We start from the raw sequence: 19,109 nt of genomic DNA on the forward strand, positions 1-19,109 counted from the left end.
TCTGAAAGTTCAAACATGAGCAGGAAATGCTGCTCGCCCTCCACGTTCTCATCATAATTACACAAAAAAGTAAATATTTACATCACTTTGTCTTGGGGAAGTCAATCCCCGCTATCAAAAATAACACATTAAGAAGAACAGAATGATGTTTTAAGGTTTTTTTCTTTAATTCTTTTTTCTACATCTCGACTCTATTTCGTAGTTTCCTAAACCAACAAACTCTGCCGCTTTCATTGTTCTCAGAATGCCATGACACAAAAGCTGAATTCGAACAAATCAAAAGTTGACTCTGTGTAACAGGTAATACAGCCACTAGAGGAAAAATCAATCAGAAACATGAGCAAACAAACAAACAAATGAGCATCACTTCTTGCTTCTTGTCCTTGGAACAAAGCCTGGGCTCCTGCACAAAAGCAACAGGCCCTTCAAACAGAAATTCAGACATACCCTTTTATAAAGAGCATTGCCTATCACTTCGTACAGAAGACAAAAAAGACTAGCACAGGCCTGACGATGGTGAAAGAAAAAGGAAGCTCCAGTAGAAAGAACGAGCAAAAAATAAAGGAAAGCAATTTTCATGACATAATTCTTCTAGGGAAATGGAATGCAAATTAGAGGACATATCTGCATATGCTTACAAAAAGAAAGACATTCTTGTTTCTAACTTCCAATGGTGCAATTTTCTTTAATTGTATAAACTTGGCTGGGGTTACCAGTGGGTTCTAATTAAATCTCTTTATAATGTCTCCTTTGATTCATGACCTCTTAATAAGTTAAAATGACATGCGACCATTACACTTAACTGGAAAAACAACAGGTTTTAAACCTACCTGCAAAATCCACTGAAATTATAATGATGTGGCATAATTATTAATGACAGTCACATCTGGGGACTCCACAAATATATATGTAAGATTGCCAGTTCTTCTTTAATGTTCAGTATGTGCTCACTGTAGGTATGTCGCAAAGGGTATAATAAAATCTGGAAGAAAATTCAGATACTTTATAAGTTTTTAATCTGCATAATGCACTGGAAATGGCAAAATTTTTTTAAAAGCTCATCTTTATTTGGCTTTCCCAGTGGTGTAGGAATATTTCTTTTCTATTGTCACACCTCTACCCTCCTTTTCCCTTACATCTGCCCAGGCCAAAGTGCCAGCACAGGACATGTGAAACCTATATTCCGAGCTCCATAATTCCACCGAGACCTGGAAAACTTAAAAACATAATTACTGCTGTACGCTATCTTTGTTTCTATAAATGACCGTGGCTCGAGACCACAAATTAGAAGAGGCTCGCAAGGGCCAATTAAGGACTGGAAATAGGACCCAGAAGGAAATTTTTTTTTTTTTTAGTTAAAATTGTTCAGTTTGAAAATAGAAAAAATCTAAAAACTGGATGTAGAAGTTTTCCTGGGATGACAATAGGTGGTGTAATCTACCTCTGCTAAAGAAACTGGCTGATGATAGTAGCTTACAGTTACAAGATGTTTGTTACTTAATTATCTCAAAATGACCTATGATGTATGCAGATCATTTCTCATTTAAGCCCTGTCATGGACTAAATTGTGTCCCTCCAAAACTCCTATCTTGAAGCCCTAAGCCCTTAATGTGACTGTATTTGGAGATGGGCCCATAAGAAGGTAATTAAGGCTAAACAAGGTCAAAGGCTGGGGCCCTGATCCAATTCAACTGGTGTCCTTACAAGAAGAAGAAGAGACACCAGAGATCTCTTTCTCTCATGCACATTCATGGAGGACATAGCAAGAAAGTGCTCTGCAAGCCAAGAAGAGAGCTGTCACCAGAAATCAACCCTGCCGGACCTTGATCTTGGACTTCCAGCCTCCGAAACTGCGAGAAACTAAATTTCTGTGGTTGAAGCCCTGCAGCCCGTGGTATTTTGTTATGGTGGCCTGAGCAGACTAATGCAAGCCCCATTTTTTTCAGGTACTTAGACACCAAAAAAATTTCCCAACTATGACATTTTAAAACAGGGGCAGTCCTTGGATTTCTAATACAGGGAAGTTGTTAGATGCCACATTAGGAAGCAAATACTCCTGCTTTACTGAGAGAATACTGCTATAAACTTTTGATGAAACTATAGAAATCACTGAGTATTTAAGTAAAAATAGGAGAAAGTGAAGAATAGGTGTTTATGAAGCAACACAAATTCGAAGCAATTTTAAAAGCTAAGAACTGTCTTGCAAAGAGAAGTTTCAAGAGAAAGAATGTGCAAAATTAGTCAATATTTTATATATTACTGCTTCATTCACATTCTCAACATACATTTTTTTAAAGATTTATTTATTTATTTTAGAGAGAGGGAGTGTGTGCAAGCGAGTGGGGGGAGGGGCAAAGAGAGAACCTTAAGCAGGCTCCACACCCAGCGCAGAACCAGACGCGGGGATCGATCTCACAACCCTGAGATCATGACCTGAACCAATATTAAGAGTCGGACGTTCAACTGACTGAGCCACCCAGGTGCCCTTACGCAACATACGTTTACTGAGCACCTGCTATGTGTCAAGCACTATTCTAAGCATTAGCAATTTTGTGTTGAAAGGATGTGCTAGTTCCCTACCCTACTGTGGTGTGTATCCTAGGAAATACTGTATTTGCCTAGACTGAGAAGTGGATGGTAAGGCAGACTCTTCTGAAAAAGAAAAAGAAAAAGAAAAAAGAAAACTTGAGGAAATAATACCCTCAAAAGAATTCAGTCATTTACTGAACAAGTATTTATTGGGCAACTTCGCTGTTCTACAGAATGATGGAATTAAGGAAAGAACTGGGAGTTTTAAGAAAGAAAATCAATGTGTACCTACGCAGATCCAAAAGAGATGTTTTGATTAAAATAAATCTAGAAATATTAGAACTCCTTGTAATAATCTTCATTATACGATGAAATGCACACAAGGCTAGGGGGCATCAAAATGGGTGTGTTTATTGGTACAGTCCTGGGTAAGCCATCCCAGAGCTGGCAGCCTTGGGCACAGTGAAAAGCCATGGGAAGAAGATATGTTGGCCCAAGAAGTTAATTCATCCATTTACCAGATTTTGCTCTGTGTCAGGCACTGGGGCTACAGAGAAAAAGACAGCCTGAAGCTTCATAGAGGTCAGTCTAGCAGGAAGATAACTCATAATTCAGATTCCCAGAGTGGCAAGAAGAAGAGCAAGGCCAGGGAAGAGGAGGCAGCGTCTGGGCACAGGGTGGATAGGGAAAGGGTACAAACAGCCTTCCAGGTGGAAGCGTGAAAGGCACAGGGCTCAGGGTCCAAGAGGGACACCCAGGCTGGACACCTCAGCTGGTAATCAACCAGGGACAGTCTCAGATTCCATGCTAAAGGTTTAGCATTTTATCCCAAAGGCAACAAGGAGCCATTGACAGATTCGAAGGAAGAGAGTGACGTGATCCGATGTGCATTTTAGGAACTTGCAAGAAACCACAAGAACAGCTCAGGAGGGAGAAGAGGCAGTACTGTGGCAGGCAAGAACAGTCTAGAGACTCATTCCCACAACCCAGGCAAGGGACAGGGAGGGCCTAAATTAAGGATGTGACAAGAAAGTACAAAGCACCATGATATGCATTTGTAGGGATGCAAAAAATAAATTGAAAAAGGTGTGGATGATCTTCGCCTTCATGACGCTGAAGAGGTAAAACACATAACAAGAGAAATGCTCATTAAAACCGAACCATGGAACAGGATGTGTGAAATGAGTGGGACAGCTAAGGGCACCATCGAACAAAGAACTCTCATGGTTCGGAGATGAGAAAGATCGCTGTAGCTGGGGTCTGCGTGTGGGTCCAGGGTCATTTACAGACACTGTGAAATTGTTCCAAAAAGAGGAATGACTCATGCAAAAGCCCAGAAAAGAGTAAGCTGGTCAGGCCTAAAAGAAATGGAGGAACAGTGTTGACGGACAGCCAAAGATAGGGTGAAAAATAATTCAGGAGCAGATCGTGGAGGATCCTTAGAGTCTGAATGAAGGAGCTTTGGAGATGAAACTTGGTCCCACGCAGAGAGGCACTCCAAGGGATGTTCCTAATGACTCATAACTAGGGTCTTGATGAAACAGATATTTTAGAAAGACTCATCTGGTGACAGTGTTTAAGATACAATGGAAAAACAGCAGAAGGAGCCTGGAAGGAGAGAAGGCCCATCAGGAGGTCCTACAGGAACTCAGGCAGGAGAAAGGGCCTGAACACACGGGAAGCGAAAAGAAGGGAATGGGGGAAAGGGATTTCACAAAAGAAGGATCTTCAGAAATGGGGAGCTGGATACTTAATCTCTGTTTCCAAGAAAAAAAAAAGTCATGCATGTTAATTCTTTTATTAGGGGGGCCCTTCCCCACCTCCCCTTGAGACAATGCCATTTTAGAGCTACAACTCTCGTACTTGCCAGGCACAAGTAATTACTGGTCTGGAATGTATTTGTTTCTTTAAGTGACTGTGGCTAAAAATCGGAGGATAAAAAGAAGAGATCAACCTTTGAAGTTCTGCCCTAGGTGGAAAAATAAAGCAAAACCAGGTGTCAGGGAAACCACGGATTTGGACATGAGAAAGGACCAAGAGGTGATTTTCCGTACATTGTTCTCATGAAAGTCTAAGTATTCCTTATAGAAATATTTTCCCTGAGGAGAGATTGTTCATAGGATCTAATTAGACTGGGTATGTCAAAGTGTTTTGAAACAAATAAAGCATTCATACATGTGTTAGGTATTATAAGGAAATACGTGTTATTGCCCTATCACTTTCTTGGACATATTTGATCTTTGCTTTAAAGATAATGCTACCGACCCACGATGACTCGGGAAAACACCAGAGTTACTAGTTGAGATAAGTTGGAGATAAGGTACAGTCCATTAAAGAGACATATAAATTACACTCTGTGAAAATACTAGCCTTCAAGGGCCTAAATCTAAACCACTGACCTAATAACTAGCTGTTATTTCATCTGAGTTAATCAACCCAGTTATGAGTCATATCAAAAACACCATACTATTCTCCTTTCCAAGTACTTAGTGTACTGGACTTTACTACTCAAAATCAGAAGCTTTCATATAAATTTTGCACTGCTTATAAGTGTAAGGAACACTTCTTGTTATGCTTCTTGTGTAAGGAACAAAATTAACAAATACTCTATGTCAACACTGAATGTCTTTCTCATTTTTACCTCCTTCACCTTTTAACAAAAAATTTTATGTTCACTAAATGTAAAAAGGATGAGAAATCCTTCCGTTATCAGTTGTTTGGGTTTATATAAGACCTAATTGCCTCATACACTATAATTTTGCCACCAGTTTACAATCAGCATGCATTTCTCATGCATGAGTTGACCCAATTACATAACAAATTTTGCCTTTGGGGATTTCTCTTGACTGCTTGTATTCTGTCCACCATACAACTCAATTTCACACCATCAGCAGCCTGAACATGGCCACAGTCAGCCTCTGTCAAAATGATTTATTTAAATTACAAACAGAGACCAGATCCCTAGATAATCATCCCTATCCTCATGCTCACCCTTACACTCAGCCTAACTTTGAATCAAATCTTTTAATAGCCCATAGACACTGCTATTCAATTATTAGGCCATGTTTACCTCCTATAATCTAATATTTTGGAAGCTAACTCACAAAATCTCAGGGAACTAAATCATCAGTATCCATGTAAGCTTATTAATGGGCACATAATTTATTTTGCATTCTGAGAAGTCAATGAAAAATTAGATAGCTGTATCAAAAAAACTAAAAATAATTACATTTCAATATCAAATTACAGAGATTCTTTTCTCTATGATTTTTTTTAAAGGCTTCAATCTTAGCTTTTCTTGTGAAGCAAGTAAGCGTCTTATGAATGTATATGCTAAATAGAAAATGGTAGTAAAAAAGGGTATTTGGGAAATAGGAAAGATAACCAAAATTACAGATACTACAGGGTAAGGGAAAGAATATAGAGCAAATGAAAACACTATTGTCTGTGCTGTCTGTGGGCCAGTGATCTAAGGAAAGGGGGTTCTAAAGATTCTCACTGAAGTCAACACACACAGGCCCACTGCATGCATGCACACACACACACACACACACTTCCTCTGTGAGTTACGGATAGATACAAATCTTGACAAATCACATAATGGTATACTTACTATTTCAGTCGGTCTGTAAAATACAGGATTTTGTCATCTGGGGGTTTTTTTCCCTTCCCCTCCATATATTTCTCCATTACCTAAAATAAATTAGAAAATAAACATCTAGATTTTATCTACAGCACAGAGCTTGTAAAAGTCTCTTGGGGTTGGACTTTACCATCTTATTTCACAATTTATCTGTAGACTATCGCAGCTAATTAAAAGTGCAGCTTAAATCAGTGTGTAAACAGGCAGAAGGAAACACATCAATAATCTTCTCAAGGCTGGACTGAGTCCCTTAGATGTCAGCAGTGATTCTGCCTTGCTCTCCTGCTGCAGGTACCTTGAATGCACTGCTTATAAACTTGAAGGTGGTAACCACCTGAATTAAAAACAGCCTTTACAATTACCCACACAAGCTAGAGCTATGAGGACAACAGGAAAGAGGGTGTTTGAAAATGTCCAAAGGCACAGTTTCCTTCAATATAAGTCTGTACCTGTCCTTTAAGAACATTTCCCTAAAATATCCATAAGCAAAGAAGATGAGAAGCTATGTTAGGTCATTTCTACCATTTCTGAATTTCTGCCCCAGAATTTGGCACGGTGTGGGAGGACACAATTAGACATTTTCTGGAATTGTGTGGAAATTTTTTTTTTTTTTTAGAAACCAGTTCTGTTTCTTTCCAACCATTCAGTAAATTCTGAAACCCTTCCTCTTTTCTTATTCTTTCTGCAGCTATTCGAAGTGAGTAATATAACAGAAGAATTTTAAATTGCAACATTTAATAAATCTCCCAGATTCAATATGCTGTTCATTACAGACCCCAAAAGAAAGAAGTCAAGGTTAAACCCACGCTCACCCCTTTCATTACACTCAATTTCAAATTTATGTTTGTGTTCTATCCCACATCTCAGTAACAGATGAAGACTGAGTGGTTATTTCCAAATGATATCAAATCCTGCACAAATGAATATGAGAGAGAGAACATTTCATAACACTCACACACACACAAGCAATCAAAAATGCCCATTCATCCACAACACATTGCCCCAAACACCTAGGAGGTGTCATTAAATTCAGTTTTATGTCTTTCTACTTTCTTTAGTCCAAAAAGGATTAAAGACAGCTTAGAAAGATCCATACAATATTCAAAGATAACATAAGCAAAACAAGTAAGCAAAAGTCAAAACAAATAAGAAAATGAAGCAAATGGAAAAATAAAGATTGCAAAGACCCTGACTTAACTTAACCCACCTACATCAACCCATATTAACTTGTAGCTCAAATGTCGTACGCCCTATCATTTTCGGAATGAGCCTGCTCATCCCAGCCTCTCTAGCAGGAAAATTCTGGTGGAGACCAGTCTGGACATTTTCTCACCCCCTTTCCTCTCAAAACAGACACAGTCCAGGCCACTGTCAAAAATATCTGTCTGGATTTGGCCCACATGTTTCAGTATTTGGGTTTATCTGAAAGTAATGTGGAAAATTGGACTAAACCAAAGTACCACCTTTCAGATTAATCCAAGTTTCTTATAGAAAAAGAAAAAAAGATCCTTGAGTAATATGGAAAAACCCTGTGAGGTCATGGAAAAAGTTCATGAAGTTGCAGCCTTATAAATGAACAGTAAATTCATTAGACCTCAGAATATTTAAGTTTCCTTTCTTCAAGAGTAAATTCCTAATGTAATATTATGAAATCAATATTCTTTACTGCTACCCAAACATGAATACACCTCATCATGGCTAAAGGAACAACTTGGAAGGTTGCTATGGGTGCTAACAAGACAGTTGCAAAAAAAAAAAAAAATTTAAGATATTCTCTAAATTATATTATTTTAAGAACCAGTGTTGTCTAAATTATAGGCTTAATCCACATGGTATTTTGCATTTACTGCTATGTATATGATACATACAGATTTATACGTACCTGTGTTATAAGGGTTTTTTGCATAATTAAGAATGGATCTGCAAACAGCTTCTGGTACTGAATAAAATGTATATTCCTGCTAATGATAAAGGTTGGTGAAATGATCAGTTCTTCTTATTAAATATGAATATTGACTTAATTTGAATATAAATTAAAGGGCTTACCTTTGAATTGACTGCAATCCTTATGTTAGCTGTCCCGTGGATGTCTTAAGTAGAAATGTTTAGTTCTTTTTGAAATAAATTTCTGTGATAGTTTATGATTTATGATATAACTTTTTTTGTGCAGAATTATTTTTGTTTCTTTTTAAGTTCTCCAAAAATAATCCAAAGAAAGAAATGTTACTCTATGTAACTGTGGTGGAATATTGTCTAACTCTCATTTTGAAAAGCAAAAATAGTTTTCTTAATTTAAAAAAAGAATGAATAGGAAGAAAGATGAGGGGAGTAATGCATGACTGGTGGGTTGTTGGGATAGGGGAGAAAAACAAGGGGACAAAAGACATGAGCCCTTAAAATTCAACCTCCTCTCTTCAAAGGAAAAAAAAAATTCTTACTAAAATAAAATGTCCCTTTAAAGAGCAAACAATGAATAAACCTTAGGGAATATGGGAAAACAAAGTGTTTACTCTGCCTCCTCCAAGTCCCTAAATAAGTTATTTAAACATCACATCATTCTGGTTTTGAACTTTTCACAAATATAATTCTTTCTCAAATTATATACAATTCTATCTCCAAATCATCATTATGTACAATGATGATGGCCAAGTATCAGTGAGTGTAAACCATCTGCTAATTAAACATTTCCTAGAAATTAAGGCTATGTCGTTTACAACATCAGGTTACACAAAGCTCAGTGACTGTACGAGGGACACACAAAATACATTTCTCATGAAAAATGGCATGAATCTTGCATATTTGCACATACGTTTATATCGTGTACACAGTGGTTGATTTTTATTCATCTGTCCTCTTGGCTACCTAACACTGAACTGGTATTTTTCTGGAAAAAAATTACAGTTTGACAAACTTCATATAAAACTTTGGAAGAAACATAATTATAGGCATGAATTACAAAAGTGAAGACGAGCTATCCACCTTTAGGTAGTATAGAATTAACACTTTTCAGTCCCTAATAGGTTTTGAACTTCTTCTACTCTTGATTTTCTTTTTCAAGATAAATATATTACTTAACAAGACACAGCTTTCCAATCCAAAGCAGCTTCGTATGTAAATGTTTATTTCCGAAATTAGACGTAATGCATCGTTTCAACAAATATGTTTAAAGTATGAAACCTGACAAACACAAAATTAGCAAATATAAGATTTCTCAAGATACTTAGCCTTATATGTATTTTTTATATGATTACCCCCAGCAAAAAAAAAAAAAAAAAAAGAACTGTCAGGTTTTTAAATTTAACTATAAAAGCCCCATTTTGGAAAAATTCAAAATCTGAGGACCATTAAAAATGGAAGAAGATGCTAAATTACAAGACCTCTTTTAATAGCAACAACTGTATGTCTAAATACACTTTTAATTTATTTAATTAAATTGATTTACTTAGGAAATTGATTTAGTAAATCACTGTAATTAAATAAATTAAGTATATATTCAGAAATGTAGTCATTGTTATGAAAGCATTAGGCTCTAGATAACTGTGACGAAATCAAAGGGAAGGAATCTAACAATTGCACCTTGCATACTTTAGGAGCATGCTGAGCACTGTTGGCACACCGTAGCACCAAGAACACTTCCAAGTCCCAATCCATTCTCCCATCCAGACACACGAGTCACGGCGATCGCATCACCGAACAAGCAGTCACCTACGTTACTGATTTGCTCCTGAGTCCTCTTCAGCCTCTGTAGTTCAGGAGTGTCCGTAACGATGCTGAAGCCCCTCCCTTTGCTTTCTTCAAAATCTCTTTTGTACTTGACCTAACAGAAGGGAGGAGAACAAAAGAACGAAAAAGAAAAGTAAACCAAGGAGTCACAAATCCCACTCAGGAAGGGCCAGGGCCAAAGAAGCTAAAATCAGACAATGCCTCCAGTCACAACTCCATCAGCAACTGGCAGAGGGAGAGGCCACCGAGCAGAGCCCAACTGCTTGGTTGGTATCCCAGCAAGGCCACCGACTGTGTGACCTTAGGCAAGTCACTTAACCACTCTGCACTTCAGTGGTCTCATCCTTCAAACAGCGATAAGAGCAACAATATTTAAATAAGGCTATTTAGTAAGTCATAAGAATAGGATCAAATGTCCTAAGACACATACCTAACCGTGAGCAAGCAAGCAAGGGCCCAATAATGGTTATTATTACCGTCATTAATAGTTGTACTACTGCTCAAGAAAAAAGTGTGGGAAAAGACAGCTGAATCTGCTCCCGTGCCCATCTTGTCAGTGACGAAGCATCATTTTGAGTCTGCACTGCACTGTGGAGGAAGAAGACCTACAAAATCATCAGCAGCTAGCCCTCTCCTTACAAAATGTTCATTCTATTTCGTAAGGCAAAGCATATGGATATGGTTATACAATGCTCTATTGCCAAATGCCAAGTATGTAAATGCGTATGGAAATATTTATAAAATAAGCCACACCTAGAGATTAAAAGACTTCCAGCACATGGTCCTGGCACACTGTGTGCTGAGGTACCTACGATTTTTTTTTCCAGTATTTAAATACACTTCTTTTCTAATTACAACCCAGTGAAGCTCAATTTTACAGTTTCCTCGAGGGACTGGAATTGCTAATGCTTAATCTTACTAGAACCCCATCTCCCATTATTAGCATAATGACAACAACTGTCACACCGGTTAAATATGCTGCTTGTTAATGACTGACACACTACAGCACTTTGTTCTTATTTCTTTAAAATATTAAGTAATATGGAAACACATTTTTAATAACCCACATAATCCCCCAAACCCCCCATTTACATTCATAATTATTAGGCTCCAACTAGCACTTAAATTAATAGCTAACATTTCGGGTGGCTAATAAAAATACAATTCTGTAAGTGCAACTTTCTGTATGAATTTGAAAGGTTCACTTAGTTGAGCACACAATGACTGGTTTTGTTGAGTCATGTCTGTGTTTAAACACTCGATTCCCCCAGGTATTGTTGTCCTTGGGGCTACTGAAAAATCTCCTTTTACCAGAAAAGCTTGAAAGAAAAAAAACTCCCAGATGGCTACAAATAGAAAGGTCTAAATTCTCTTATCACTGGTAGCTTAAGAATATCTGACTTCCTCTCCATATTTTCATCTAAATTTATAAAAGTACTAAAATTTCCATAAATAAATGGTCAAATAACCTGCATAGTTTTTCTTCCACAGAAAGTGCTGAATGAGATTAGTCTTGTACCCCTCGATCCCCCAGCATGAGTGAAGATACTCACACCCACACATTCTCGGAGTTTTATGCCCAACTAAGCAAGGAAGCCATTTAGCTTCACTTGACATAAGCTCAGGACACAGAGTCATAAAATAAGTAGCAAAAGATGACAAGGTTCTAACAGCGACAGGCATGAAGAAGTAAGAAGAAAAATCCGTAAGCCAGGTTCTAACACCCCGAACACCAGTTTCAGGGAAGGCACAATCATATAGTTTTTGAGGATTAGTTTAAGGGTTTGTTTGTTTGTTAAATGGCAATTCCCAAAGCACAAACTGAAAAGAAAACCCGTCACGTTCCAGAGCCACAGGTTTTGAGTTGATCACAATTTAACTGTCCGTCCCACATCCGCAAAACACACGAGAATCACCTGACTTGGGCTTGTCTCATTAAGGGACTAGTTTTGAACAGTATACAATCTTCTCCGTAACCGGTCTGCAGAGTTTTAGAAGAGGCGTAATCCTTTTTAATGGCAGGATCCACAGCCAAGCTCAAGGGCCACCCGCCCAGGACACCTTCACCGCATACAGGGAGCTTGGAGTCAGTCACTCCCTCTCTTGTCTCCCACCCACTTACATCCTCTCTCTCTATTTAGGTCTAATTTTAAATGTTGCATCTGATGATCTGCCAGTCAAAAAGAGATCAGAGGGCAGAGGGAAGAGGATTCTTCTCTTCAATTTCGTGTGCCCAACACGACCCTATCCTGCCAATAAGAATACTGCACCTTTGAGCCCGGAGATTGACCCATACTGGACCCACAATCCGGCATATGTGCATGAGCCCCAGATCTGGGACTTTGCTGGGAACCCTTGAGAAAGGGGTGCTCTTTCTCCAGCTCTGGCTAATTCAGTAGGCTGTAACACTGAAGCTGCTGATTGCCACCCAGCCACCCCCTAATATTGACGAAGCCAACACCGTGGCAAGCAAAGCAAGAGATCTTGAGGAAGTCTTGATCAGCCGCCAGGTTTATCAGTTAAGTGAGCTCATCTGTCTCTCCCTTTATAACCCAAAGAATTCTGATTAATACAACCTACTCTCACCATACCCAAAATGTTTATACCCGTACAAGCTTCCCAGTAAACATGAACATGTGAATTTCTCCACTGATTCTTCCTACTGTGATACAAGATTTAATAGTTTACAAAAACAGTGGATTCTCTCTTGGAAAAAGCACAGCTTTAGTGGACAAGAACCTAGAAATCTCATTCCCTCCCTGTCACCTGCCAGCCACCTCAGCTTCTCTGAGCCAGTTTCCTCCTCTCTAGTTAGAGATTCTAGTAAATTCTTAACTAACAGATCTGTAGAGACTGGATGAGAGAAAACACCAGAAAGAACTTTAGAAAGAGTAAGGGACTGTGCAAATTCCCAGCATTGCCATCCTTATGTTGGTTTTGCTTGATGTGAAAGGATCATCTGATATTTGTCATGAGACATTAAAGAGAACAGTTCTATAATAATAAGGAAGATTATGGCTAACAAAGCAAAAAAGATTAAGAATTATCTAGTAGTTTACATTTACAAATTTTACTCAAGCTATTCCAGAACAGAAACTGATTTGTTTGTTGTTGGATTTGTGCCAATGATCAGACCCCTACATAGCCCCTCGGATATGTCATCTAGTGATCACACAGGTAGAGATGAATTCTGAACCCCATCTGTGCAGGTGCTGGGCGACAATCTGTCTTTGCCAAGAGTCACACCACACGCTGTGCAAATCTGTAAGAACTGGATGAAGAGTATTCTCATAAGACTACTGGGGGTTCCCTGTCACTGACAGAATGTTCCCTCTTGCTCCCTACACTGAGCCTATGGGAAGCATAATCCGTTATTCATCAAAGCTCAGTGCCAGTGACACTCCTCTGTGAGCTGGACTGGCCTCCTCCCAGTCTGGACCCCCAGAGCTTTACACCCGCTATGAGAGCAGTTATCACCCTGAACTGCACTTACAATGGTGTCACAGTCCCCCGCTCTAGGACACATGGAACTCAGGGACAAGGGCAAAGTCTTAGCAATCCTTCTAATCCCAAAACCCAGCATAGCCACGTGGCCCAAGGGAGCTGATTAACAAATGATTAAGAAAAAGAAGGGAGGGAGAAGAGAAAGACAAAGGAGAGGGGTGAAAGCAGAGAGGCCCAGTTCCAGAGGTAAGAGAGGAACCACATATGCAGGGACTGGAACATGGTTCCATTTGGCAGGAGCATCTAGTGGGGAGAGGGGTGTGCAGACAGGGGAAGACCAGGACATTAAGCTAAGGAACAAATCTAGATCAGATTGGGGAAAGAAATTGCTAGCCATAGTGCTTGTCCATTTGGGCTTCTGTAACAAAAATGCCATACCCTGGGGGGCTTATAAACAATAGGAATTTATTTCTCATGGTTCTGGAGGCAGGGAAGTCCAAGATGAAGGGGTAGGCAGAGTTGTGGTCTGGTGAGAGCCTGCTTCCTGGTTCACAGATGGCATTTCCTCACTGTGTCCTCCCATGATGGCAGGGGTGGGGAAGCTCTCTAGGGTCTCTTCTACAAGATACCCCATGATCGAATGCCTCCCAAAGGCCTCACCTCCAAATGCCATCACCTTGAGGATTAGGTTTCAATATATGGATTTGGGGTGACACCAACATGCAGTGCTGTCCTATATTAACTTTGTCAACATGAACTCAAGTATTCATTGAGCCTCTTATATGCTGCCCTTTGAAACTCCAGCTCTTTCCCCAGCAAAAATGCCTTTTCTTCCCTTATACTTCAGCACTGGATAGAAAATTATCATCTCTGGCCTCTTGCCTACTCTCCTGTTAAAAAGTATTTCACGACGGTCTCATGAATAACAATGGCAGTATATCTTAGGAATGTCATTCTTTGGCATCCCCTCAAATGTACACCCTTTCTTTTATTTTTTTAAAGATTTTATTTATTTATTCATGAGAGAGAGAGAGAGAGAGGCAGAGGGAGGGGCAGGCTCCCCACCGAGCAGGGAGTCCGATGCGGGGCTCGATCCCAGGACCCTGGGATCATGACCTGAGCCGAAGGCAGATGCTTAACCATCTGAGCCACCCAGGTGCCCCAAATGTACACCCTTTCTTTTATTTTTTTTATTTTTTTAAAGATTTTATTTATTTATTCATGAGAGAGAGAGAGAGAGGCAGAGGGAGAAGCAGGCTCCCCACCGAGCAGGGAGTCCGATGCGGGGCTCGATCCCAGGACCCTGGGATCATGACCTGAGCCAAAGGCAGACGCTTAACCATCTGAGCCACCCAGGTGCCCCAAATGTACACCCTTTCAATCCTTTGTTCATTCAACAGATAATTATTGAGCACCTACTATGAGCCAAGTACCGTTCCAGCTGTGGGAAGGACGCAGCAAAGACAACAGTCATGATTTCTGCCCTCTTGGCCCTCACATTATAGTGGGAGAGACGGAAAAGACACAAGACCTAAGGAAGCTGAATAAACAGTATGTTAGTGGTGAGTACTAAGAAAGCAACAAAGCGAGAAGATGAGATGAGAAGGGCCAGGGATGCTGCCCTGTGAGATGGGGCAGTCTGAGAAGGCCCCAGTGAGAAGGTGACATCTCAATAGGACCTGAGCAGGGGAGGGCTGTAAGCAGGGCAGGGACACGCTGGACTTCCGGTTTGACAGGCACTAACCCACTGGAGGGGAGCAGGAGAGAAGCAGGAGACCAGTTAGGGAGCAGGCAATTTTGCCCCCTTCCCCCCAACTGCCCACTATTAGAGAGCCATCCCAGGACCACAGAAGACAGAGAATTCCTGGGCCCAACCCCAGGCCCTGGCCTCCCCAGAAGACCGAACCGGGGAGTTGTGTACTCCTGTCAGTACAGGGCAGGAAGGACACAGGAGGAGGGAGGACAGAACTAAGATGCACCAGGAGTTTTAGGAAAAGAAAGAACCACAGCTGGAAAGTAATGCAGTCTTAGCGTCCTCTCGGCTCATCTCTTCAAGACTGAACAAAGGCACTTTGAAAATGCATTCGTAAAGTCAAAGGTAAGAAATACACACAACAGGCAATTTGATGTGACATATTTTTCTTCAGAAGGAACTTAGAAATGTATTTCAAATGCTGTATGCGACATTATATTGACATGATATGTACACACGCTGTGTACATGTACACACACACACACACGCACACATCTGTCTTCCTGTACTACGGATTAGAGCCCTACGGTAAGAACCAAAAGACCTGAATTTAAACCTTAATTCTGTCCTGTGATCTTTATTTGTTCAATTTCTCCAACACTCCTGATCCTCAGCTATAAAACAGGAAACGAACGAAAAAAAGAGCGATTTGCTACATAGTGTTTGGGAGGTTAAAGTTACCATATGAAAGCATCAAGCAAGGACATGCCTGAAGAAGGTCACTAGCAAATATTAGCTTTGTCCTTCCCACTAAATTTCAGAAATGACCTTTGTTGCTTAATATGATCATTTCTGCCAGCCTGGACGTGCACGGTGATATTGTGTCTGGACTCATCAGCTAGTAGCGCTCACAAGTGCACAGCGAGGAAGAGCCTGGACACCGGGTGGTTCTGGCCCAGCTTAAGAAAAAGGCTCACAATGACTGAAAAGGAAGACTCCTCAAAAGCAAAATGGTAAACAGAGCTGCAAATTGAATTATTTGCTCATTCTGAGATATAAATTGTCTCCCCCAAATGCTGCAAGTACCATAATTATTAATAGGCAGCAATAAATAAATAAATCTTTTAAAAAATGAAAACCACAACACAGAAAAGCCAGAGAGCCATGTCGGGTGAAAGAAACCAGGTGCAACCAGAGACTGATAACTGTCGGACAACGAACTAAGAGGAGAGTAAGTCAGAGGCGGAAGTGAAGTCAAAGATGAGCATGTCTGACAGCCCAGCAGCTCCACACCAGGTATTCTCATCTCCTAGAAACCCTTGCCCATGAGCACTGAGGGACATAGACCAGCATGTTCTTAATAACATTGTATTATCAAGAAAACTGGGGGCACCTGGGTGGCACAGTCAGTTAAGCATCTGACTCTTGATTTCGGCTCAGGTCATGATCTCAGAGTTGTGAGATCGAGCCCCATGTCCAGCTCCATGCTGGGTGTGGAGCCTGCTTAAGACTCTCTCCCTCTCCCTCTGCCTACCCCTCACCCACCCCCTGCTTGAGCACACTCTCTCTCTAAAACAAAAGGAAAGAAAAGAAAAAGAAAATTGGAAACAACCCAAATATCCATCCACAGGAGAATGAGTGAATTATATTATATTCATATAATATATAATATTATCCAGGAGTGAAAATAAATGAACTACAGCTGCATAGATCCATATGTATAAATCTCAGAAACATTTTTTTGAAGGGGAAAGAAGCAAAGAATACATTCATAGGTGGTACATAAAGGGGGGAGAGAAACTTGATAAGGGCAACATCCAGGGTTGTTGTGAGATCTGCTCATGGAAGGATGTGAGTGGAACTTCACTGGTCCTGATGTTCACGTGCTTTAGTTGGAATGTAGATTCACATGCAATCCTTTGGTTATCATGCTGTAAAACTTACATGGATATTCCATATATTCTTTTGTATTGATCGAATATTTTGCAATAAAGCATTTTCAAAGAAAGCAGGGACAGAGCCCACATGGGGAAGCTGAGGTACCCAAACTTGCGTTTTCCATAAGTGGTGAGTGACCTGGTCAGTGGGCAACCATATGCAGAAAGTTAAGTTAGTCATTTGTTACTTCATCTTAACGAAGCTGTTTCACTATAGTGGCAAACACAGGGTTGAAGCAAAAAGGTTGGAAAAATAGAAATCGAGAGAGGGAGAAAGGGTGTCACACAAGGGATTGCAAACATGGATTAATGAGGAATAGTAGCAGTACAAGGGGTTCCTGGCCCTATCACAATAGACCAGAGGGCTAAGAATCCAGGGGGCCGAAGGGTAAGCAAAAGGAGAACACTCTTGAGCTCTAATGCAGCTTACCTTGTCAGAATATGTGTAACAGAAGCCTAAAATCTACAAGCATATTTATTACTGATTCATGTTATCCTGCTCTTTATTTCACACATTTAAAAGTGTCCATCTGATACAATGAAATCAATGACCAATTTTATTATCTTTTACGACATGATGGATACTTTACATTTCTTCAGGGGGGATTATGAGTGTTGCATCCTTTTTAAACTACATGCAAAATTCCTAGTTCGATCTGCAAAATTTAGCACTCAATTATGCACCATCGTGTATAGCTCTGTAGATTTTAAAGTACTGGAGAATGTGGACCATATGCTTCTTTCTATCTCATCACATTTCGCTTGGTGTTAAGCATATACTAAAAGCTTAATAACTATTTCATGATTGATTACTATCTAGTTTTGTTATTTTTAACATCTAAAATGCAGTAAATTGGCTAATCTCACAATACTAGATGGGAATTAAACAACTACAAAGGAAAATCTGATTAAGGGCTTTTTTAAAGATGAAGTTAATTTTAACAAATGTTAAGTCAAATGAACTCAAAAGAGAATTTTTTTTTCTTTAAATTAATCTCATAATTTGTAAATTTATGGTTAATTAAATGAAATTAAAATTTTAATTACCTTTTTAAACATGATTAAAAAGCATTAAATCTTTTTAAATTCATAGATTTCTAAGCCTTAAATTAGCCTTCCATTGCATTCACAGAGGTACTTACTGATATTTACAGATTAGTCAGTATTTTATGTATATTCACAATCCACCTTCAACAGATTTGGAGTTCCTTTACTTAAAAAACATTGAAATCTAGGGACACCTGGGTGGCTCAGTCAGTTAAGCACCTTCCTTAGGCTCAGGTCATGATCCCAGGGCCCTGGGATCAAGCCCCATATCAGGTTCCCTGCTCAGCGGAGAGTCTGTTTCTCCCTCTCCCTCTGCTCCTCCTGCTTGTGCTCTCTCTCTCTCTGTCAAATAAATAAATAAAATCTTTCAAAAAAACATTGAAATCTAAATTTTATTCTTAACAAGTACTCTAAATACATAAAGCACATCTTAACTGATTTCTCAATAAGCTACTATACTTAAAAATCACCCCTAGGACCCTAACAGCTCAGGCTCAGGATTTTGACAAATTCGTCTTGGGCCCTGACTCCACCTCTTAATAGCTGTGTGACCTTAGGCTAGTTACTTAATCTCTCTGAGCCTCAGTTTCCTTGAGTACAAAATAAGCATAAGTAACAATAGCACCTTTGTGAGAATCAATGAGATGATGGTAATAACACTTGACATCTATGAGCTCTCTATGTCCCAGGCACTGCACTGAGCCCTTTCTGTATCATGTGAGCAGAGCCAGGATGAGAAGGCCAGCCAGCATGTGTAAGGAGCACTCAGCATTCAACTCCCACAGGTATGTGTTGACTTACTAACAGTAGCCAAATAGCTAGAGAACCCATCTCAGCACAGGGGCCCCTGCATTGGGTAGCTCCTTCAGTCTTTTGGGGATTGAAATAGAATATAAATAAATAAATGAAAAAACAACTAAAAAGTGCTTTGCCTATATCATCTTCAGATAAATCCTAGCAGGTACACATTTTAATGCCCGTTTTCATAGATGAGGAAAGGGAGTGTGAGGAGGTAACAGAGCGAATAGGAGACTGAAGTCTCTGTCTGGACCTCCCCAGACATTATCCTTCAATTCTTCTGACAATGAAAAAA

General features: G+C 39.8%; 1 protein-coding gene across 2 annotated transcripts in view; it reads right to left on the reverse strand.

Annotated features, from left to right (window-relative positions):
• Positions 1-19,109, reverse strand: part of NEBL (nebulette) — a 344,799-nt gene that overhangs the window by 154,550 nt on the left and 171,140 nt on the right. For both annotated transcript variants that reach the window (XM_081820730.1, XM_081820727.1), the window contains exon 4: positions 9,882-9,989. In XM_081820730.1, coding sequence (XP_081676856.1) covers positions 9,882-9,989 — 108 coding nt within the window. The remainder of the gene's footprint in view (positions 1-9,881; positions 9,990-19,109) is intronic.

The sequence above is a fragment of the Leptonychotes weddellii genome, chromosome 5 (assembly GCF_054177405.1).
Source record: "Leptonychotes weddellii isolate Sample4059 chromosome 5, ASM5417740v2, whole genome shotgun sequence".
Classification (NCBI taxonomy): Eukaryota; Metazoa; Chordata; class Mammalia; order Carnivora; family Phocidae; genus Leptonychotes; species Leptonychotes weddellii.